Source organism: Podarcis melisellensis, assembly GCF_964234715.1.
Source record: "Podarcis melisellensis genome assembly, chromosome: Z".
NCBI classification, from domain to species: domain Eukaryota; kingdom Metazoa; phylum Chordata; class Lepidosauria; order Squamata; family Lacertidae; genus Podarcis; species Podarcis melisellensis.
Genome location: NC_138547.1, coordinates 47944942 through 47969487, shown reverse-complemented (window position 1 = coordinate 47969487; position 24546 = coordinate 47944942). Strand labels below are relative to the sequence as shown.

Here is a 24546-nt window from a genome sequence, read left to right as displayed (position 1 = left end):
TTGCTTCCTGCAGAACTCCCTCAAACTCATGTTTTGCACAATTTAATCTTCGCCCATTCTTTCAGTTTAGCTAAGTGGAACAGCATGCACCCTTCCCAGGAAGGCCTGGGATACACTTGGCTGAAACTCTGGATAGCAGTTTCAGGGTAGACAATACTGAGGAAGAGGGACTAAAGTCCTGGCCTGGTGTAAAACAGCTTCTATGTTCCTGTATACAGAGCTACTACATAGACTCACACTTGGTGGCAGAGCTTCTGCCTAGCATGCTCCTTATTAGGGCCAGGGGTGACTCCTTGTCTGAAACCCTGGAGAGTCAGTGTAGATCAGGAATGGGGAATCAGTGGCCCTCAATATAGTGCTGAGCTACAACTCCCACCACCTCTGACCAAAAGCCATGCAGATGCTGGAAGTTAAGGGTTCCCCACCACTTCTACAGACAGTACTGAGCTAAATATTATCAATTGCTTTGCACTTAAAATTGTTCTGCACTTCTGAGATACATCGGCCAGAGGTCTGACTCATATCTTGCTTCCCTGTCTTAATTTGCAAAATTATTTTAAAGAAATAATTTAAAGAAAGCCCTTCACAGGCGACGTCATGAGTGTCTTTTCAGTTCTATGCTTGTCTGTCCCCAGCAGTTATTGTCATGCTTTCATAATTAAAAAGAGGAAGCAAGTCACACGTTTGGTTTTCAAAAAATAAATAAACAAACATCAATTTCCTCAGTTACTTTTTTTTAATGCAGAGTTCAACAAAGAAGAAATAGCCTTCATTTTTGAGCAACACAACACAGGAAGCCTAAGTTCCAAATGCACCGACTCTTTCAAAAAGGGCCCAAATCTTCCCAAGCCTGCTGGATTTGACCTAAATCTGAAGCAGCAGTTTACGGTTCTCCTAATGAAACTACAATTCACCTGGAAGTTGTGGAAAATGTGGTACATAGATAAACTGACTATGACAAAGTGTGTGTGTGTGTGCAGCTGCCCCATCCTGCCCTAAACTCTCTGGCGTCACTGCAGGCTTTCTATGTGCTTTTGGAGCATGCAGAAAGGACTATTCACCCAGGTCTCTCTCTTTTCCTTTACCTAAAGGGGGAAAGGAGCAAGACCTATTTTGCACGCGCACCCCGTCAGTATCACAGCCTTCAGGACCCTTACCTCCTGGACAAAGAGACTCTGAGCCTTCTTCAGAGCATCTTCTGGCACTGTAGACTGAACAGTCCTCCTCTGGCGCCCGACAACAGATACCTGGAAGGGGGAGTAAAAGCAGTCAGAGGCTGCAGAATGACTAGAGTTGTAAGGGGGCCTTGCAGATGGATGGAAGAGGGAGGAGCACTGCTCTTGTGTCCTGGTCCTGCCTCCAGGCTTCCCACTGAGGCCCCTGGTTGGCCCCTGTGAGAACAGGATGCTGGACCAGGCAGACCAATGGCCTGATTCCTAGCGCTTGTAGGTTCTTATGAGCTACAATGCAGATGTGTCTACAGCAGGAATGGGAACTTTTGTTCATCCCAGATGCTGCTCATCCACAACTCCAGCAAGTTTGGCCACAACATGGGCATCTGAAGGACCACCCTGCCCTGAGGGGAGGGGAGACAAAGAAGAAACAGTTTTCACCCCCTATACAAACAAGTTGTTTTTCTTATTCTTTTGTAACCTTTTAAAAAAAATTGTGCTTATTGTTGCAATAACCTTATGCAAATCCACACTCTGCAAGATCTGCCTGCAAAGTGGTATATAAGTACAATATATATATATATATATATATATATATATATATATATATATGCAGGTTTTGGTGTCCTCGGGTGTCTTCCCGTGTAAAAGTTGGGGTGTCTAGGCGACGTTTCGACGAGGTCTCACTCGTCATCTTCAGGCTGGTGCTTTCGGCTTCTTGTTACTGGAACAGAGCAGGATCTCAGTGTTTGAGTTCCTATAAATACTGTTGAGGGGGTGTGGTGTATAGCCTCCAATGTTCTGGGCAGAGAGGAAGTTCCCAGGCTAGTGTGCCTTTTCTTCTTTTGTTCCTTAATTACTTGAGGGATATCTTGAGTGATTTCTTGAGTGATATCCTGAGTACCACTTAGGTGGGTCATTAGGTGTGGATTAGTTGCTAAAGTCTTTGTGTCACGAAATTAATTTTGCAGATTCCAAATTGCTCTTTAACATGGAACATCACCACAAGAGAATAATCATGGAAGCCATCGAGATAGAGAAACACCCTCACAACATGAACAAGCGTGACGACACATCCCGCTTGCCAGACATCTGGAAATTAGCCCTCCCCACAAAAACTGACACCAGATCCAGAGGCACACAGAACGCTATCACCAATCAACCACACCAGACCCAAACCCAGACCCTCTCCACAGATAAATTACAGACACCATCCAGTAGCCAAACCATGGTGGCACCTCCGGATGCTGCACCCCCCCGGCAATCCCTACACAGATCTGGCTGACACAGGCCACAAAACCACAGCTCGCCCCTATACACGAAGCCAAGCCAGAGCACAACTAAGTGCAGTACAGCCATCTTCTCAGAAAAACTCTTCACAAAGTTCAAGAGGTCAAGACACAAAGACTTTAGCAACTAATCCACACCTAATGACCCACCTAAGTGGTACTCAGGATATCACTCAAGAAATCACTCAAGATATCCCTCAAGTAATTAAGGAACAAAAGAAGAAAAGGCACACTAGCCTGGGAACTTCCTCTCTGCCCAGAACATTGGAGGCTATACACCACACCCCCTCAACAGTATTTATAGGAACTCAAACACTGAGATCCTGCTCTGTTCCAGTAACAAGAAGCCGAAAGCACCAGCCTGAAGATGACGAGTGAGACCTCGTCGAAACGTCGCCTAGACACCCCAACTTTTACACGGGAAGACACCCGAGGACACCAAAACCTGCATTCCTGTACCCGTGAAAATCTACGAAAGCATATATATATATATATATATCTCGTATTTTTCGCACGATTGGACGCACCGGACCATAGGACGCACCTAGTTTTTTGGGGGGGAAATAAAGGGGGGGGAAATTCCCTTTATTTCCCCCCCAAAAGCAGGTCAGGGAAACCGAACCAGGTGGAGGAACAGCGGGATAGTGGCGCTGCGCCTCCCTGCTGTCCCCCAAGCTTGTGGGGCTGGCTGATGTCTGCCTGGCGCGCGGGGCGCTCTGCTTCAGCGGGCCCCGCCCGCCAGGCAGCAGGCTGCTATCCGCAGCGTGGGGAGCCCTGCGGGGAACTCCTGCAGGGCTCCCCACGCTGTGGATGTGTGCCCGGCGCGAGGGGCGCTCTGCTTCAGGGCGCCCCACCCGCCGGGTGGCAGGCTGCTATCCGCAGCGTGGGGAGCCCTGCGGGGAACTCCTGCAAGGCTCCCCATGCTGCGGATGTGTTCCCGAAGCACCAGGCGCTCTGCTTCAGGGCGCCCCACCCGCCAGGCAGCAGGCTGCTATCTACAGCGTGGGGAGCCCTGCGGGGAACTCCTGCAAGGCTCCCCACGCTGCGGATGTGTTCCCGAAGCACCGGGCGCTCTGCTTTCAGGGCGCCCAACGCTCCGGGAAGCAGGCTGCTATCCGCAGCGTGGGGAGCCCTGCGGGGAACGCCTGCAGGGCTCCCCACTCTGCGGATGTCTGCCTGGCGCAAGGGGCGCTCTGCTTCAGGGTGCCCCTCGCGCCGGGCAGCAGGCTGCTATCCGCAGCGTGGGGAGCCCTGCGGGGAACTCCTGCAAGGGTCCCCATGCTGCGGATGTGTTCCCGAAGTGCCGGGCGCTCTGCTTTCAGGGTGCCCAACGCTCCGGGAAGCAGGCTGCTATTCGCAGCCTAGACATCCCTGCGGGACCTCCCGCAGGGCTGCCTAGGCTGCGGATGTGTTCCCGAAGCACCGGGCGCTCTGCTTTCAGGGCGCCCGACGCTCCGGGAAGCAGGCTGCTATCTGCAGCCTAGACACGGCTAGCGGAGCGCTAATCCCGAAGCTTGGGGCGTGCGGAGCTCTAGACGGCTAGCGGAGACCTTGCCAGCACCCAGAAGCTTGGGGTGCGCTGAGCTCCGCACGCCCCAAGCTTCGGGATTAATGCAGCACTCCGCTAACCGTGGGAGAGCTGGGTCTCCCACAGCTAGCGGATAGCTTCCTGAAGCCTGGAGAGCGAGAGGGTTCGGTGCGCACCGACCCCTCTCACTCTCCAGGCTTCAGCGAAAGCCTGCATTCGCTCCATAGGACGCACACACATTTCCCCTTGCTTTTTAGGAGGGAAAAAGTGCGTCCTATGATGCAAAAAATACGGTATATATCTAGAGGGTCAAAGTTCCAAAGTAACAATTCTGCATGGCAAAAGGGCAGCATATCCGGTGTGAATACAAAAGGAGTTTGCAGGAGCCCAAGAGCCCTCTCCTGTCCTGCAATTCTCAGCATCTGGTCTTCAGAAGCATTGCTATTGCCTCAACTAGCAGTCACTGACAGCTTTCTCCTCCATTTGTTTGGAGCGGTAGAGTGCTGATAGCACTAAGGCTGCAGGTTCAATCCCCGCATGGGACAGCTTCATATTCCTGCACTGCAGGGGGTTGGACTAGACGATCCTCAAGGTCCCTTCCAGCTCTACAATTCTAGGATTCTATTAAGTCTATGAATTTTTCCAACCCTCTTTCAACAATAAAGATGCAGGCAGGTGCATTCATCAATTTCCGAGGCTGTGTGCCTATTGTGTGCTGCTCAGAAGTGGCAATATGAAGAGGTATAAATAAACTATTCGAACAAGCAAAAATGAAATGAGGTGACCAGCTTGCAACTGAAACCCAAATGCCACGGAGGAGGAGAAGCAGCAACAACTCACAGAGGCGTCTTCCATGGGGAACATAAGCAAGTCCCTGAGAGGGTCGCTGTAGATCTGCGCTTTCTTTTGGGAGACGACATTCTCGTAGTCCAAAGGCTCAATCACCTTCGTCTTTTCCTGGCAGGAGACAAGACAACACACTGTCATGTACTGCATAACGCCCCATTAACCGTGATTGCCTCACTCCCTAGGCATCCACGGCAGCACTTTGACTCACAGAACCAGCACTGCTACAAGTGCTATGTAGTACTTGTTCTGCATTTATAAGTATTCAATCTTTTGGTGTGGCAGGGTGTGTTAGGGTACTAGCAGCAGCAGCAGCAAACTGAGTGATGAGACCATGGCATATCTTCCAACAAACCAAGGTTTACAACTTCCCAGGCCCTGCATTGTTAAACTATGACTGAAAACATTATAACTTCTTTGCACCTTCTAGAGAGAGAACTAAGGTGTTTTGGAGATGGAATTATGCAAGCCAGGCTATGCCATATCCTGGAACAACCCCCTTACTGTACACCTCAGTAACTGGTATGTTTTGCATGCTGGCTTCTTCTCTCCACTCCCAAATGCTTTTGTATTTTGATATTCCAAAAGTTGGTTGTAAAACCACTTTGGGCACAGCTCACTGTGGGAAGCGCCATACAAAGGAACTAAAGTGAGGAAGCAAAAGTGTGAGCAGCGTCAATCAGTATATCCATCCAGTTATACAACTGCCCCAAAATATCTTTGTGCATCAGATCATTTGAAGAAATCTGCACATTTCTGGGCTGGGAAGTGGCAAGCTCTCCCTGGGGTGTGTGAGTGAGAGAGAGAGAGAGAATAAAGCTTAAGCGTGGGGAAGATGTTCATGAGCAGCCTTATGGGGGTTTGGCCAAAAAAGGGTCCTATTACTTGGTCTCCAGCCAGTGCCATGTGATGGGCAGAGCTCTTCTGCTGAATGAACAGCAGCTCACCTGCAACTTTGCAACAAAAATGCTTAACAAAACAAGTACACGCACAGAAACTGGCGAGTTCCTCCAGTTTTCAGTTAAGTGTGCAAAAATGAAACACTCTCTCCCATATACACCCTGCCTCCGTTTTTATTTATTTATTTAATTCACACCCTGCTCCTTCCTCCCAGAGGAGCCCAGGGCAGCAAACACTTGAATCCTAGAGCTGGAAGGGACCACAATGATCATCTAGTCCAAATCCCCTTAAATGCAGGAATCCTTTGCCCAAAGTGGGGCTCAAACCCACCGTCCTGAGATTAGAGCAGGTCTCCTGCTCTACCAACTGAGCTGTCCCTTGGAGAGAGATGAAACAACTGAAAACATCTGCAAGCAATTCTAATACAGATTTGTTTATCGCAATCAAGGCCAGCCTTGCAAAGGGAGAAAGGTTGTCAACAGATGCCACAAGATTGAAGGCCCAATTCCTACATTTGAGGAAGAGAGCTCTTGATAAGATGGCATCTGGGGGATGCTCTCATCTGCAGAGCACAGTGATCACTTGGGCATCATCTTGACTCTTAATACTGGAAGCCACTTGGGGCAAAGACCTCTCCTATGCTTTGTGAAACACTAGCGTACACTGATGACACAACATAAATAGCCACTACGTGCACAACACATTAAAAGCAGTTCAAATTGCTCCTGCACTCTGCAAATGTGCTTGGATTCTTTTGCTATAAAATAAAGTTATTAATAACTCTTGTGTGTCCTTTGAGTGGTTCTGACTCTGATATCAGAGGGAGCTTTGATTCAACTGCAGCAGAAACCAAGGCGATACATTTAAACCGTAGCCACTCTCTCCCTTCCTTGGGCATTCTTAGAATTCTTAGGGGTGGCTAATCTGCAAAAAGGAACAGATTTATGAGTCCAGTTAAAAGCTCTGCCACTATTGCATTTTCAACACCCTCCTGAGCTGAGGCAGCAACTCTGACCCGGTTTTTTTTATCCTTCTGCAAAAGGAGAACTACAGAAGGACTGGCTGGGTTCACATCCTGGCCCTTTCAGCTCCTGATTCTCCTTTAGCCAGATGCATTAATATCTGGGTTAGGGCAGAGAAATGTTAAGCAAGGTTTCTAAAGAGTAAAATGAAATAGCCAATAAGGATAGTACATTATCGCTAAAATACTGGAGATTTACTCCTGGCAGAGTCTAAACACAGCAAGAGCCTGTTGGATCAGGCCAATGGCCCGTCTAGTCCGGCATCCTGTTCTCACAATGGTCAACCAGATGCTTGTGGGACGCCTGCAAGTAGGTTTGGAGCACAATAGCCACTTCCCCTCCTGTGTGTTCCAGCAACTGGTATTCAGCAGCACTGCTGCCGTTGACTGTGGAGGCTGAGCAGCGTCACCCTGGCTGGCAGCCATCAATAGCCCCTCACTTCCTCCGTGAATTTGTCCAATCCTCTTTTAAAGCCACCCAAGGGGGTGGCCATGCCTGCCTCCTGTGGAAGTGAGTTCCACAGGTTAACTATGCACTGCATGAGGAAGGATTTTCTTCTCTCTTGAATCTGCCAACATTCAGCTTCACTGAATGCCCCTGAGTGGTTCCTGCAACAGTTCTAGGGTTAAGACAGAGAGAAACTTCCTTCTATCCACTTTCTCCATGCCAGGCATAATCTGATAAACATGTCACCTCTTACCTGCCTTTCTCTTGAACTAAAAATGCATTTATTTAAAGATGTACATCCACTTTCTAATGCAGTAAAAGTCAATGTGGTGCTTTCCAGATATTTCAGACACCAACTTCTAGCAGCCCCACTACCCAATGCAGCCAATGGCCAGAGATGATGGGAGTTGCAGTCCAAAGGTATTATAATTTTAATGATTTTTCAAGAAAACATTAACACATCATATTTCAACAAAACTTAGGTTTTCTCCTCCTCTCCACTCCTTCTTCCCACTCCCACACAAACTTAACAGAACTTATCACAATAGGTGCATATATATATTTTTAAATGACACATTTTGATTATACAAAAACATCCTTCCAAACATCCCCATTTGGGTGGCCTGTACCTATGCTCCTTATCTGAGGCATATGAACTGAAGTGGAACCAGCCATGGTAAAAAATAATTGGATTTATTATGTTATCTTCTTTCTCGGATTTTGCTGGTCCATTTCTCCACCAGGATTAAGTCCTGAACATATGCAAACCCAACTTCAAATAGGTCAGCAGTCCAAAGGCATTTGAAGGCCTCCCTCGTTGACCTAGCCTTGTTCTAAGCCATTCCTAAGGCAGCTTAGAAGAGGGCAAATTCCTGCAGCTTCTGCTCATTCGCAGCTGCAGGTGCTCCCCATGCCATCTGGGGGACTGACAGCACATCTTTTGCAGCGGTGTCATCCAGGCACAGCCAGTCAAGCTCATTATGGCACCTAAAAAGAAGCTCAAAAAAACCTAACACAAAGGGAGGGAGGGAGGGAGGGAGGGAGGGAGGGAGGGAAGACTACACCCCGGTCAGCAATTTTTTTCAGCAGGGGGCCGGTCCACTGTCCCTCAGACCTTGTGGAGGGCCGGACTATTTTTTTTGGGGGGGGGGGGATGAACGAATTCCTATGCCCCACAAATAACCCAGAGATGCATTTTAAATAAAAGGACACATTCTACTCATGTAAAAACACGCTGATTTCCGGACTGTTCGCGGGCCGGATTGAGAAGGTGATTGGGCTGGCTGTGGCCCCCGGGCCTTAGTTTGCCTACCCATGGACTACACCAGGGGTGTCTAAACTTTTTTCCAAAGAGGGCCAGATTTGATGAAGGGCTGACCAAAATTACTGACCTTTGTTTAGGATTGAAGCTGTTGAGCTTTTTTAAAGGATTTTTGCCCCAAGAAATAAACTGCCGCAGGGGCCGGATTAAACTGACCGGCAGGCTGAATTAGGCCCCCAAAAGAGACTTTGGACATGCCTAGACTAGACCATGTGGGTGAAGCAGAAGGTGCAGGCCTCCACATTAACATAGCAAAGAAGAAGGGATGAACCCTGCAATGTTCGGTTTGTGGACAGATTTCAAAACCATGTGCCAAGTATTTCTATACCAGAGCCACTCTAATTCAAGCCTTGGAGAGTGTGCTTAAAAGAACCCAAAAAACTTCACAAAAGCTTTCTAGCGAATTAGATTCCTTATTAGGATGCTAATGGCAGATCAAATAGCAGGCTTCGAACATAACTGTGGCTTTCATGGATTGCAAAAAAATCAAGGGGAAGATCATCACCACCCTGAACACGTGGGTGAAACAGAGTTTGTCCCCCCCCCCTTAAATAAAGGTGATTTTATCTCTATGTTACTGGAAGGCTCAGGCATGGAAACTGATCTCCTTAATCAGTCCACATATAGTTATGGGGATGAGGCAAATGAACGCATACCAAATAGAACAACCATCAAACATGGCACATCTTAAGTGGAACATCAGGTATACTGCTGCCCCAAAAAAGCTTTGCTACAGAGGCAGGCAATTAACAGCTTCCCTGTGGATCCTGCCTCCAAAAGACACACAGGTTGCAACCCTCATTGTAAAAGCTGGTCCTTCTCTGGCAAAAGGGTACAGAACCCTGCTCTCAGACAGAGCAGTCATCTCAATTGCATGCTTTTAGTTCTAACTGAAAAGCAATTTATTCCTGGCTCTCAATGCACTAGGAGACAAAATACCAGCCCCCACTCACTCCCCACTCAATGGATTCACTGGAACAGCTGGAAATCTTCCATCGCACAGGCAGCCTGGGAAACGCATCTGCCACCACATCTCCGGGCAACCCCTTTGTGAGCAAAGAATTTGGAGAAAGCTTCAAGTTGTGCACATGGGTGGGCAGCAATAAAGGGGTCAGGCCTGGCATGGCGAGGCTCCCAGACCTCCGTCACCAGAGAGAATAGGACACCTGTGGGAACTCGATTCTTGGAGAGTGAGTTTGCAGCACTAGGTAGAAGAGTGGAGAGGTCCAAGAACCAAATTTGTAGCTCTCAGGTAAGGCACTGTTGGTGGTCACCTTCAGGAAAGAGGCAGGATGGAAGATCAAAGGTTCCTGAACTTCTGGTGCTTCTCTCAGGTGCTTCTCCAAAGCCAGATATGCACTGCAGATGACTCCTTACACAGCAACGGGCAGAAGATGTGACAGCACCTTATTCTGCTGCAAAATCTCTTTTTCAGACTCTGAGCTCTCAGCCTGACTCCCATCTCTGGACGCCTTTTGCTGAACTGTCCTGAAGCCATTATGGGCCCATGGACTACTTTGGGTGCTCCGATGGTGAAGGAGGGGCTAAGTGGCCAAGGACCAGCTGCTTAGAGCGTGGTGCTGATTAAGGCCAAGGTTGCAGGTTCGACCCCCATATGGGCCAGCTGCACATTCCTGCACTGCAGGGAGAGCTGGACAAGATCCTCAGGATTCCTTCCATCATTCTATGACCAGGCAGCTGAAAGGGCTGCAGGGGTGACAGGCCCTTACTGGTCTCTTAAAGAAGAGCTACTGAACATGGACTAGCCAGTAGCTCAGCGCTAGAGCAGTTGTTTTGCATGCAGAAGGTCCTTGGTTGAATCCCCACCCTCTCCAAGTAGGGCTAGGAATGTTCCTGTCTGAAACCCAAAAACTGTGGCTTATCCATGTATGGACAGGGATACAGTTTCTGTAATACAGTGGTACCTCAGGTTAAGTACTTAATTCATTCCGGAGGTCCGTTCTTAACCTGAAACTGTTCTTAACCTGAAGCACCACTTTAGCTAATGCGGCCTCCTGCTGCTGCCGCGCCGCCAGAGTACGATTTCTGTTCTCATCCTGAAGCAAAGTTCTTAACCCGAGGTACAATTTCTAGGTTAGCGGAGTCTGTAACCTGAAGCGTATGTAACCTGAGGTACCACTGTATAATTAAGTAGAGACTGGCACCCCTGCAGGCTGTGCTCATCCAGCAGTCTACCCCTTTGCCCTCCCCCAAACCTTATGCGCCCCCTCCCTTTACACCTCAGACTACCCGTCACCTATCCCCCCCACAGCTTGCCCCACTTCTCCCCTACAGTTTGCTCCAAGCCTCGCTTCTTTTAATTTCCCCATCCCCTCTGTGTTAAACAGCTCACTTGAGCCAGGAGGCCTTTCCTCACACTGCAGCGATGGGCAGCCAGGCGAGCAGCATGACAACACACTACATTTTTATGTATAAGTGAAGATATGATAATACACTTTTGCATATTATTTTAACTATGCCTTTTTAAGTACACTTTCTACCTAATAGATGCATTTTTAACAGAACTTTGCTGCAAAATCTGAAGGTGTTGAAGGATAGGGTCTATTCCAGGATAGGCAACCTAAGGCCCGGGGGCCGGATGCAGCCCAATTGCTTTCTCAATCAGGCCCACAGACAGTCCGGAAATCAGCGTGTTTTTACCTGAGTAGAATGTGTGTTTTTATTTAAAATGCATCTCTGGGTTACTTGTGGGGCATAGGAATTTATTCATTCCCGGACTTCCGGGTCGACGCGATCAGCTAATGGCAGATTCCCTCCGGAGCGAATCGGCTTTACTGCAGACGGGTCTTACCGCGACGGCGAGGCGGGGACCCTTAGAAACCGCAGGCGCGGAAGCCTGTGGACTTGGTGACTCGGTGGGCACCTTAAGCGCCCCCTCCAACCCACGAAGAGCCTTTTTAAAGGCTACGGAGAGGGTACGGAGAGTGGCGCGGTGCTGGGAGTAGACCGCTACTGCAGTGAAGCGAAGCCGCGAGCCATGGCTGGAGAGCGCCGACTTTTTCCCCTGAAATTTGGACTTGAAACAATCCCGTGAGTAGAATGAAATTTGGACTCTAAAAATTCTTTATCCTTGAATTCGGTACGACCAGGGGATGTGCTAAAGGGAAGTCCGCACCCCCTCTTCTACAGAAAGATTTAACGCAAAGATCGGAGACCTAAGGTGGAGAGATTTCTTTTGTGGTATGAGCTAAAAGACATTAATTCCTCGAATTTGACAGAAGAAGATTTGTGCTGGAGAGTAAGAGTTGAGTTTTGGAAGTTTTTCTCTAACCCCCCCCCCCCCCGGAACCGGGAGTGCCTTGTGTGTGAGCTGGAGGAAAAGGAACAAGGAGTTTGACAGCTGTCAAAAGAGCTGTCAAACGGGCAGTTAAAGTCAAGAACCTCACTGTTTAACGTCTCTCTGGACTAAATTTGCTAAATTTGAACTAAACTGTTTGGGAATAAAGAAGTTATATTTAACAAAGTATCAGATTGTTGGGAAAAGGATTACTAAGTAGCTAAAATCCCCCTAGGGGAAACTTTGAAACATTGCAATGGCTGCGGATGGAAAATTACAGGCAGAGATAGAAAGAATGTTCTTTCTTGTGGGAATACTGCAGGAGCAGAGTCTGGCTATGAACAAACAACTGATAACCTTGAACTCTAAACTAAGCAACTCTGCTGAAGGCACAAAAGATTTGACTGGAACAGAAGCCGCAGCTGAACAGGAAGAGACATCTTTGGAACTGGGGGAGAGAGAAGAAGGAGCCATGAAAGTACAGGAGAGTACCAACCCTAAGCCTACACTGTCAGAGCATAAAAAAGATGACTTTGGGAGCACCAACCGGCGAAAGACCCGAAAGAGGAAAGAGGAAGCCCCTGGAACACTTGGAACACTGGAACTGAAAAGAAGCAAGAAATATGATTGGGGCCTACTCACTGTGTATGGGAAATCAGTGGACATTTTGCAGCAGTTGCTACCAAGTTTTTTGGATGGAAGAAAATTTGATGAGACTGTGTTGGAGCTCCTTCGAGACCTGAGGATCAACAAAGAGGGCTACCAACAAAATCGGCAGAGAGAGACGGACAGAGATTTGAAGGCCTCTGATGTGAGGAATCCAGGCTAGGAACGGTTTTATAGACTTTCAGTTGGGAAGGGACAGAAACCGGGGCAGGGAGGGGAGGGAGAATAGAATAGAATTATAAAATTTTCATGATTCTTTGTTTGTTTTTTATTATCTATATTTAGTATATGAAAGGGAATTCGTGGAAGAGAATCTGGGTCGACCTTAGAAAAGAATCTAATAGTTATAAGAAAATTGGATATGTAAGATTTGGCCAAGTAATAAGAATTAATTTTTTAAAATAACAATAATAGGTGAAAGATGAGAGATAAGAATTTGCGGAGCTAATTGTTGAAATTGGGATGTATGAAGGGAGGGTGGGGGGAAGTCAAGGAGGGGGGTTAAGAAAGTTATGAATTTATATGTGTTGTGTTTTTGGATTATTTTGGCGTGTAAAATGTGAAAAACTAATAAAAATTATTATTATTTTTTTAAAAAAGGAATTTATTCATTCCCCCCCCAAAGTATAGTCCGGCCCACCACATGGTCTGAGGGACGGTGGACTGGCCCATGTCTGAAAAAGGTTGCTGACCCCTGGTCTATTCAGTTTGCATATTCTTTCAGGAAGTGCAAATTAAGGAGAGCCACATTAAAATGCAAACCGAACCAAATTTCTTCCCCTATGCCCACTTATGGCTGAAGACGAATCTTGCCAACATCCAAGGATGGCTAGCACTGTTCAGACCCACAGCAAGCAGGGAGAGATGACCCCTTTCTCTTTAGCCCCTTGATTTTGGCCTTCTGGTTAATGTTTTCTCCCTCAGGACTAGCTCCATCGTTTGGAGCAAACACAGCCAATGCCAGAAAAAACCTACCAGACTCTCACGAATGACTAGCAGAAGCATCCCAGCAGGAAGTTTTCCCAGAGCTCATAGCTTTCCATCTAGTGAATGTGGAAAAGAGAAAAAGCACAGAGCTAAGAGGTTGCTTTCTGTGACAAAAGAGAGAACTTTTCCAAGGGCCTCAGCCGACGCTTGCCAGTTCTGGATCTGTAGCGCCTCCTTCAAAACGCCTTGCAGGGATTTGCTCTGTCCAGGAGAGGGCTAGGCCCCAAGAAGCATTCTCTGCCCCATATCAGAAGCACAGAACCCAGGCCACAGTGGTGCCACCAGACCCAAGCAAGCTGCCCTGAGTTTATAAGATACAACGAAATCCCCAGAGGCAACCTCTCCAAGCACGTGTATGGAACCTGCACACCTCTAGGTGTCATTGGGACTACAACTCCCATTAGCCCCCTCCAGTATGGTCAGTGGTCAGGGATGATGGGAGCTGTAGTCCAACAACAGCTGGCAGGCCACAAGTTCCCCAGCCTGGACTCAGATGGTTTCCCCTCCTTTTGACAGTTCAGCAGAGCTAGAAAGTTGTTAAAAAATAAATTAAGGTTCAATCAACACCTGAAGCTGTTCGAAATTGTGAATGCACAACTGGATAGCTCAGTCGGTATAGCATGAGACTCTTAAGCTCAGGGTCGTGGGTTTGAGCCCCACACTGGGCAAAAGATTCCTGCATTGCAGGGGGTTGGACTAGATGACCCTCGTGGTCCCTTCCTGCTCCATAATTCTATGAAAGGAGAAGCTCAACAACCCTCCTCCCCCGGCAAAAAAAATTGCTACCAAGAGATGGACAAGCATTTTTTTACTCCTTTACGTGGAATTCATTGCTTACTCTGTTCTCCAGGCAGAAAAGAAGCCAAATCACCCCAGTTTTTTATTACAAACCCACCACCACATGGCAAGGCTGTCCCTATAAGGAGCTGCCACCAGGTGACTCCCAGGCCACAGTCTGAAAAGGAAACTGAAAGGTCAAGCTGCTGTAAACAAACAGGAGCTGGGAGCCAAAGGGAAGAGGGTTTCCCAGCACTTCTCCAGGGAATCCCAGTGAAAGCATTTTCCCCAAGAGAAACAAACACACTGGCTGATTAGAAGAGCGTCATTGAAAATTAAGCTCTCGTGAGGTTTTCCCCTCTAATGCTTGCTCTGCACCTGAACACTATTGCAACTGAGAGGCCTCAAGGTTAAGACTCTGAAACAAGATTCTGATGTCTTAGCCTCCTGTGCTCTGCAAAGGGCACATCAAACTCAACTTTAAATGTGCTCTGTCCCTGGTTATCTCTATTTTTGCTGCCACCTTACCAGATGGCACCAAGAGATTTAACTGAAAGTGAAGAAGGAATTGGACTAAGGCAATTAAGTTATTAGCCGACAATGGGTTTCACTCCACACACAGCCCAGGGGCATGTAAGCCCTCCAAACAAAGCCTGTTGCCACAGGGGAAACCAGGGATGTGCCAATAAAACTGACTGCTGCCATTAATTTCAGGCCAATGCAAGACTCTCAGGACAGAAGCAACCTGTGTCATTCTCAAAACAACCAGCAAAGTCAGCTGCTCAAAGGAGAGCAATGGGGCAGCTGGCCAGCCTAGACAAAGCCCAGCACCCAAGCCCAAGGATGGGGAACCCTTTTCAGTTCAATGGCTGCATTCCCTTCTAGGCAGCTTTTTGTGGCCTGTGTGTCAGTGGTGGGTGAGGCCAGAAGCAACAATGGGCAGGGCAGCAATTGCTATGCACACACTCAACCCTTCCCCCCCCATCCAACTAGAGTTTATGGGCACATTCCAGCCAGGTGAAGGTGCTCAGGGAGGATGCAAAGTGGAGTTGGTGAAGGCTGTGACTCAGGAAGAGCTCCAAGGGCCAGAGAGAAAGGCTTGGAGGGCCACACTTGGCCCCGTGCCTCAATCACCACCTTGATCCAACGACTTCCCATGTAGCCAGAGGTCTTCCACCACCCGCCATCTGTAATGCTACCAGGTGTGTTTCCTATCACAAGAACGATGGCTCTTTGGGTCTTCCAGAGCATGAAAGCCGTGTGTTTTGCCATCAAAACTAGCTTTCCCCATGCGTTCATTCTTGCACAGTGCACAATATCTGCTTTTGAATATCACAATAACTAGCAATGGCCACTCTGCATCCCGCTGTTTAGGTGCTGGATCTGAGGTCTTTTTGTTCACTCAGGCAGTTTGTAATTGAGCTGGTGCCTGTGGTGCCCATCTATTACTATTAATTAATTATTAATTACAATTATTAGCATTTATATCCCAACTTTCCTACAAGGAGCGCAAGGCAGCATACATGCTCCCCCCTCCTCACTTAACCCGCAGGGATACGGCAAATGGCCCAAAGTGACCCAGTGAACTTCACAGCAGAGTGGGGATTTGAACCCTGAGCTTCCAGGTCATTTTTCAAACTTGGGTCCCCCGTTGTTGTTGGACTCCAACTCCCAGCATCCTGGACCACTGGTCTTGGCTACTAGGGATGGTGGGAGTTGTTAGCCAACCACAGCTAGGGACAAAAGGTTGAGAAAGACTGCTCTAACCACTGCACCACACTGGGTGGGGTGTTGAGGTTGCCTTATTAATATTTTATTGGCTGGGCATTGCAGGGATTTTGTACTGCACATTGTTTTACATTTTCTGGTTTTGTTTATTTTTATCTATTGTATTACATCCTATAAGCAGATTCCTGCATCACATAATCATGATGGCAATGGGGATGACAACACTCCAAGGCAGTTTCACAGCTGCCTGATGCGAGGACAGAGGCACCTTTTAACAACCTCTGCGCAGCTCCTTCTCCTGCTACTAAAGCTCTGTTGTGAATACAGCATGAACTTCTTCGCCCTGCTCTCTGGAGTGCAACATTCTGGGCTGCAGCCAACAAGCGATGGATCAGGAGTGGCTCCGGGAAGTCTGTTTACAGAAAACCACGCCAGAACCAGCTGGATCTGAGCCCTTTTGGTATCTGGAAAGGCTCGTGCTAGTCAGTTGTTTTCAGAGGAGGATGGCGAATTAGACTCAGCTGCCCCACATCAGGAAGAATGCAGCTTTTGCCTCTCTGCAGCTGTCTCCTGTATTGCACCCCAAGGCAGAGAAGCAAACAAGCTGAAGAGAAGGAGGGGGGAATGTAGGGCAGCCCCCATTAGGAAAACGGCATAGGGGGACACGCAGGGATTTGTGTGGCATTTCAGAGACAAGCGTGCAGAACTAGCCAATATGTTGCCTCTCCAGGGACTCCAATTCCCATCAGCCCCTGCTGCTCAGGGCTGATGGGAGTTGTAGTCCAGCAACAGACTGGCTGCATGGCTACAGTGGTTTGCTTTTCCCTCCTCCAGGGATCAAGGCACTTTGAAAGAAGGTGTCAAGGGCTGCAGATATCCCTCTCCTGCTTCTGGTCACACAGGTTGTGCAGGCTTTGAGATTGCTGTAATAGAAAAAAAAGCCTGCCACACTTGTTGGATCAGAGATGACAAGGGAAATCAGTGTGGGCAACAGAGGCAACGGTACCTGCACTATAACACTTTCAACACTGAGCAAAACCCAACTGGTCCTCCTCTCCAACCTCCAGAACAGCCTCTGCTCTCCTGGTGCCCTCCAGATATTTTGGATGGCGACTCTCATCTGCCCCAGCCTTTTGTGGCTAACATTCAGGGATGATGGGAGTTGTAGTCCAAAACTTTTATTTTACCTCATTTTTATCCCTGCATTGCATGGGGTTGGACTAGATGACCCTTAGGGACCCTTCCAACTCTACAAATCTAAGATTCTATGATTGCATGTATTCATAGCCCACCTTTTCCTCCAAGGAGCTCAAAGTGGAAAACGTGATTCTTCCCCACTCAGCACAATTTAATCCCCACAACAGCCCTGTGAGGCAGTGACCAGCCCTCTGGCAGTGAGCTTCATGGCTGATTGCAGTTTTTAACCCTGGTCTCCCAGTCCTAGTCTGATGCTCTAACCATTACACCACCACTGCCCCTCTCGCTGGAGGGAACCATTTTAAGGGAGGCTGTTCCGGAGCCACAGTGAGCAGGAAGGAAGCCAGAGACGGGGAACCTTGCCGAGTCACTCTAACGAAGATGAACGATAATAAGGCTCATGAAAAGCAAGACGCGAAAGCTTGCTGAGCAGCACTCCAACAGCCAAGCCAGGCATTCCTCCACCAGCCAACTGCCGCTTTTCTGGATTTGTTCTTTCTGACCACAAGAACTGCGAAGCTCCTTGACTCTGTTACCGAAGGCTGCTTTGGCTGCTGACTCTGCACCCACCGTTGCCGCCGCCTCTCTGTTTCCAGGCAGCAGCACCGGGCTGAAAAGGAAGCCACACTCTTGTTTTGGTTGCTGCTGAGCGATACAGAGTGCATGACCCTCCCCAAGACGAAATGGGGAATCTGTTCCGGTTGTTCTCATCTGCTTTGCTGGAAACACAAGTTGCACAGCAGGGAGGAAAGAAGCAAGCCAGCCTGAAATCCCTAAATGACCTTGGATCATGCCTCCACCTGCCCACCCAGCTGACAAAACAGCTCACTTTCTGTGTTGCCTTGACCATGGGATGTTTGTGAGGTCTGACTCAATGGGACAGAGATGCTGGGGGTGATCCAGACCTTCAGGGAATTAGAGCAGAGGAGTCAGCCTGCTGGATCAGGCCTTCGAAGTCAAGCACCCTGTTTGCACCCTGGCCAACCAGATGCCCCAGTGGGAAGCCTGCAAACCGGGCCTGAGTGCAGCAGCATCTTTTCTCATTTGTGATTCCCTGGTACCCAGAGGCATGCTGTCTCCAGCATAGGAGGCAAATGGCAGTTGGGTGATATTCTGGATTTCTTGCATTAAGCAACAGCAACACACATAATGAAATGATTTACTGAAGGAATCCTTCCTGAACTGTGCTGTTTGGGACTGGGGGTAGTGCATGGGGAGGATGGGAATCACTTTTTAAAAAGCCATTCTATGCAGAAATAAATATACAGAACTCTTTTGAACGTAGAGCTCTAGTACATTACACGGAGGTGTTCCTGGCTAAACCTCATCCCATATGTGCCTGGGGGGTCAACGTATAAGGAGCCTTCGTTACATGGGGCTTGATTCAACAGCCCAGTCCCCTCCCTCCAAGTTGCAGCCTGGAGTGGTATATCCCCAGAAGACTCTGCTATGTGGTTTTGATGGACAGGCAGATAACTGTTTGGGTTTTGACGGCCCCAGCCAGCTTCCTAGTTCGCACACTGTATCAGCAGCAGCAAGTCCCCTTATTTCTAATGCCCTTTGCTGATTAGAGGTCACTTCCTTTGCAAACCGACTGGATTGTTTATGGATAATGAGCAGAGAGATCAGCCAAGAAAGTATAATGTTATAAACAATGGTTGCTCCCAAAATCTAGGCTGAGCATTGCAGTAGCTGATACCCCACCCCGATCGAGTCACCCTACACAACCCAAAGATTTCCAGTATTGGGTGTGCAGGGTTGCATTCTGACATGGGTCTCTGCAGTAAGCAGGCCTGGCTTCCATTATATTTGTGTACTTGCCACTTCCAGGTTTGAAGACTGCAGTGCTCTGTACATGGGGACACGCTTGAAGGGTGACAAGGGTTCTGACAAGGAGCTGCCTGATCAAGCTACACCAATACACCATCTGCTTCACTGGTTGCCGGTTTGATTCTGGGCTCAATTTAAGGTTTGACCTCCGTCCCACTACATATGCCCATCTGCAGGTCTTGCTGCCGGCCTGTTCATTCATAGCACCAAGGATTTGTAACCGACTCCTGAAAAATGTACTCTGCTGCACTACGCCCAGTGGGCTGTGAAGACCATTTTATCTTGGTCTGCCTACCAAGGAACTTGATTTATCATGGATCTGCTGGTGGTTTTTGGCACACACGTTATATTTTAGGCTGAAGTTTGCTCAAGCTTTGATTTTATGTAAGCAACCTTGTTATATGGCTGCAAAAAAAGGCAGGAGATAAATAAACAAGCCAAAACACCAGATCAGGGTTTATGGCTCTGTTGTAAACAATTTAATCACTTGATTTCAGCTGTTTTCAGTTACTGGATTTTTGTGTGTGGTTGGTTATGCGTTTAAACAACCCTAACCCCTGGGTCACTACAAGACCATAGATCTAAAAATACTTCAGCCTGTCTTCTGGGAAATTTCTCCAAATGGGCCTAATTGTTACAACTGTTAATGACATTGCTCCTCTTGGGCAGAGATGGCTTGGCCACTGGACTCTATGCTCTGGTAACTTCCAGGCTGCAAGAGTGCTGGAATGCACTCTTTGTGGGGCTCTTGCTTGAAGATGGCTCAGAAACTTCAATCGGATTACATTTTCATTTGCTAAAGGTACTTAGTTGGGCTCACAATGCAGTGGGTGGGTTCCAGTTAGATATCAAGCGACTCCCAATTTGAAACAGCTGCACTGTTTTGCCATTTTGTTTCCAGGTCCAATTCAAGGTGCTCATGTTAGTGTGGCATGGTGGTTAGAGTGTCAGACCAGGACCTGGGAGATCAGGGTTCAAATCCCCACATAGTCATGAAGCTCACTGGGTGACTTTGCAGTCAGGCACAGCCTCTTCACCTACCTCACAGTCACCATAGGGATTAACTGGGGAGGGGGTGAACCATGGACTCCTTGAATAAAAAAGTGGGTTATATATTTAATAAATAAGCTCTTCTGCTTATCTGCTTAAGAAAGCTGGAGGGGCCAGCCAGATGGCGATGTCAGTCATCAACCTGGCATCCAGAGATCTCCATGTGATTACAGTTGGACCCGCGCCAGTTGCAAAACACACCTGGCTAATTTTGAACATGGTGGCAACTCCTGAGTTTCTCCCCACAGAGATGTGCCTGGCCCCTTCATTAGACAGCTCCTGGTGAATTCTGAAGACGTGTAGCTACGCTCCAAAGAATTAGAGAGCTGGAGCTCTTCTTGGAAGCAACAGAGCACACCGTCTCCACCAAGGAGGAGACAGGGGACTCCCCTGAGAAGGAGGCTAGTTCACTAACACAGGAGCCAGATATATGGAGAAACGTGACTCAAAGAAGTAGGAGGCCCAGTGTTCGCTCTGATTGTTTAGAAATACACAATCGCTTTGAGGTCCTCTCCCCTAGCATGGAAGACAAAGAGCAGACTCCATTTGAGGATCTCTCCCTCATTACAGTCGATCAGGTATATGAAGACGAGCAGCAAAGTCAGTCCTCAGGGAATGTGCGGGCGACCTTGGAACGGACAGCTCACGGAAGAACCCCGACCAGACCTAAGAGGAGGCGTGTAGTGGTGATAGGGGATTCCCTACTGAGGGGAACAGAAGCAGTGATCTGTAGGCCTGACAAGATGTCTCGGGAAGTGTGCTGTCTCCCCGGGGCTAAGATCCAAGATGTAACTGAACGACTGCAAGGAATCATAAAACCCACTGACAGATACCCCTTCCTCTTGGTTCATGTGGGAACCAATGACACTGCAAGCAATAGCCTCCAGAAGATCAAAAGAGACTACGAGGCTCTGGGCAGGAAATTGAAGCAATTAAATGCACAAATTGTCATCTCATCTGTCCTCCCAGTTGAACGACGTGGCCCAGGGAGAGAGGGAAAAATAGTGGAAGTGAACAACTGGCTTCGAAAATGGTGTAAACAGGAACGGTTTGGATTCTTAGATCACGAACTGCAGTTTCTTGAAGATGGACTTCTGGCAAGTGATGGGCTGCACCTCACAACGGTTGGGAGGAATGTTTTTGCCAAAAATCTCAGAAGAAGCGGACACGGAGCAATGGATCCAAACTACAAGAAAGAAGATTCCACCTAAATATTAGGAAGAACTTCCTGACAGTAAGAGCTGTTTGACAGTGGAATTTGCTGCCAAGGAGTGTGGTGGAGTCTCCTTCTTTGGAGGTCTTTAAGCAGAGGCTTGACAACCATATGTCAGGAATGCTCTGATGGTGTTTCCTCCTTGGCAGGGGGTTGGACTCGATGGCCCTTGTGGTCTCTTCCAACTCTAGGATTCTATGATCTCTTTACCCTTTATTTTTAGGACTCACTCAATTTTTGTGATTGCAAGTGTCCCCCCCCCCTTCAACATTGTGTTCCACCCTGGGACTCTGGGATAAAGGTGGGAAATAAATAATAACAACATTGATATAGTAAAATAGGCCACTTGAGCTCCTGTTTTTGTGGAGAAAGATTTCTGCAGCTGAAGCCACACCTAAAGCACCAGCCCTCCCCGTCTCCTGGCATGCCCATAGGAAACCATTTGCCGCCTCTTCAGCTCCTCATATTTCTGCTTTCTGAGAATATTTCTTCCCATAGAGCACAAATCCGTATGGCGAGGGAACAGCATGGAAAATGGAACATGGAAAACATGGAAAATCTCAGTGATACTTTGCACACACTTCAGAAGGCAGACCTCAGAGCATCCAGCTCTACCAAAGACTCACAAGCTGCCCCTGGCTGCTTCTGAAAACGTCCTGCATCTGCCAGTGGAACAAAACTCAGTTCCACAGCAGAGAGAGAAAGGGAGAAAGGTGTTCAGCTTCCACAAAGGCAAAAACCAATCTAGCCCTGTGAGGTAGACTCAGCATTAACTAAAAACCTCATAACTCTGAGGCCCTGTGCCACCAAGGCATGTCACATTACACCTTTTATTTACAATGCCATTAAAAAAAAATCTCTTCCAGCTAAAGCTTGAGGCTGTAATATGTAAGACCCAATATCTTTGCCACTTTGTTCCTGGCCAAAACTAGCCAGGAACATACTGTCACGGCAATATGTGCAGTATGTGCAGGTCTGGACTTTGCAAAGAGAGCCAATAATTTTCAATAATATAATAATAATAATTTATTATTTCTACCCCGCCCATCTGGCTGGGTTTCCCCAGACACTCCGGGCAGCTTTCAACAGAACATTAAAACAAAATAGAACTTCAAACATTAAAAACTTCCCTAAACAGGTATATAAAGCTTCTAGCCCTCGTGTTTTTTTCTTTTTTAAATTCGCTCTTTTAAAAGCTGCAGCTTGCTCTTTTAAAAAAGTACTCTTCTAGCCCTCCTGCTTGAAAAGACAGGCTTGAAAATGGGCAGGAAGCATCAGATAGTTAGAAGAACCGGCAGTTGAATGACGTGACTTGGACTGGTGCATCATGGGAGGAGAGGGTGGCAATTTTGACCGTAGTGCATCCACATGGTGAGCACAGGAGACATGGACTGCATAGGCTACAATGATCCTGCCAGCTGTGGCCACTAGACACTGGGGCAGCTCAATCATAACTCTAAGAGGATCTGTTTGGGTGCTTTCCTCAAATCAAAGCAAATCTCCAGACAACGCTGGCTGGCTCCTACTGCACTTCCTAGGCACAGCTCAAACCATCTCTGTTGCTCCTGGATGTTGGCATAAGCCCTCAGGATGGTTGGCATGTGTGTTGTTTTAGGAAGACAACATGGCAAGGGTCTGGTTGCACTATAGGAACACAACCTAAGGAAAGCCTCACTACAGGATCAGGCCCAGGGGGCCCCATCTAGCCCAGCATCCTGTTCTCACTGTGGAGAACCAGCTGGCCCAATGACAAGAAGCCCAATGCAGGACCTGAGTGCAAAACCACTCTTCCCACCTGCGCACGCAAGACATCTCCAAAAGAATCCTGGGAACTGTAGCTTGCCCACAGAGCTACAATTCCCAACACCCTTAACACACCAGGATTCTGTTTTTGGTTGGAGCAGAGAAATGTGCTCTAAATGTACAGTGTGTGTGAACGCAGCCCAGACACTCTGCCTGGACAGCGAAGGGGGAATAACATAGAGCAAGGGGCTAGTCCTAGTAGCTGCTGAAGGCCTCATCACCCTCAAACCACCACTTCAAACCATCCAGCCTGGAGACCAGCCTCCAAACTCTAGCTTGGCCTCCTTCTCTCTGCCCGACACAGCCTGCAAAGGGAACAATCTGGCATCTCTCCTATGGGGCGCAACTGGGCTCTGGGTTCCTATGCCGCAAGTATTTGGTCCTTAGGGCTGGACGGGCAACTAACACGCTAAGCCTTCTTCTCTTCCCCGCCCCAGGAAACCTCCTCCCTCTCCTCTTCTGGGTGCTGGGTGGAGCCTTCCTTCCCCTTCTGAGAGCGGAGGAGCGGCTTAGAGCTGTTCCGAGAGAGGGGGCCTCTCTCCCAGCCCACCGCGGGAGCCCACCACAGACGCAGCTGGTCCCTGCCGTCCTGCCCAGCTGCGCGCAGCCACGCCCCCTCGCTGACACCAGCTCTCCATCCTCGCTTCACCCCAAAGCACCCGGACCCCTTCCCGCCGCGCGCTTCACACCCCGTTCCTCCTTTCCCCACCAGCTACCTCCCGAGGCCCAGCAGCAGCAGCAGCAGAAGAAGGCCGCCTCTGGGCATGCACAGAGAGCGAGCCGGCGGCTCGCAGGAAAGAGGCGTGAGCGCACGCCGCAGGCTGGAAGCTACCCGGCACCGCCGCCGCCACGCGCCCCCGCGTTGCCTGGCGCGCCCCGGAATTAAAGCCCGGCTCCTTACCAGCCCCGGCGAGGCGCGCACCGCCTCCGAGACGCTCTGCCGCAGCTCTGCTGCCGTGCCCGGCTTGCTCAGCCGCTTCGTGAATTTGCGCACCTCGGCCATCGCTCCCGACAGCCGGAGCAGCAGAAACAGTTGCAAGGATAGCCCTGAGTCCGAGCCCGCCAGAGGGTCCGGCTCGCCTCCCTCCCGCCCAGGCGAAGGAGGAGCGAGGGGCTGGACCAGAGCAGCCCTCCCCGGCTGGAGACAAAGGAAGGAGGGCGGGGGGCGAGGAGGAGAGCGTGGCAGACGCGAGCCGGGGCCGGCAGGGAGCAGCACAGAGGGTCTGGCGCAGCCCAGTTCCGGGTCTTCCTCGCATCTTCCACAGGACCGGCTTTTCCTCCTCTTACACCGGGTCAGCACAGCATCGCAGACCCTGGCTGGCAGTCGTTCTCCGGGGCTTTCAGGCATTCCCAGCATGTCGCTGGGGAACTGAACATCTTCCGCTGAGCTGGGATCCTTTAAGAACACACGGCAGCTGCCTCAGACTTGAGTCAGAACGGGAATGCATCTTGTTCAGTACAGTATTATTTAT

At 48.9% G+C, this 24546-nt stretch overlaps 1 protein-coding gene across 4 annotated transcripts in view; it reads right to left on the bottom strand.

The window, feature by feature from the left end:
• Nucleotides 1-24175, bottom strand: part of DOCK11 (dedicator of cytokinesis 11) — a 163680-nt gene extending 139505 nt beyond the window's left edge. For 2 of the 4 annotated variants that reach the window (XM_081896891.1, XM_081896892.1), the window contains exons 1-3: nt 23976-24164; nt 4830-4946; nt 1158-1247 (exon numbers count right to left, since the gene is read on the bottom strand). In XM_081896891.1, coding sequence (XP_081753017.1) covers nt 1158-1247; nt 4830-4946; nt 23976-24077 — 309 coding nt within the window. In that variant the 5' untranslated portion in view covers nt 24078-24164. Of the gene's footprint in view, nt 1-1157; nt 1248-4829; nt 4947-23975 lie in introns of all 4 variants that reach the window. The other 2 variants (XM_081896893.1, XM_081896890.1) reach the window with 2 other exon arrangements.
• Between the last annotated feature and the right edge of the window lie 371 nt (nt 24176-24546).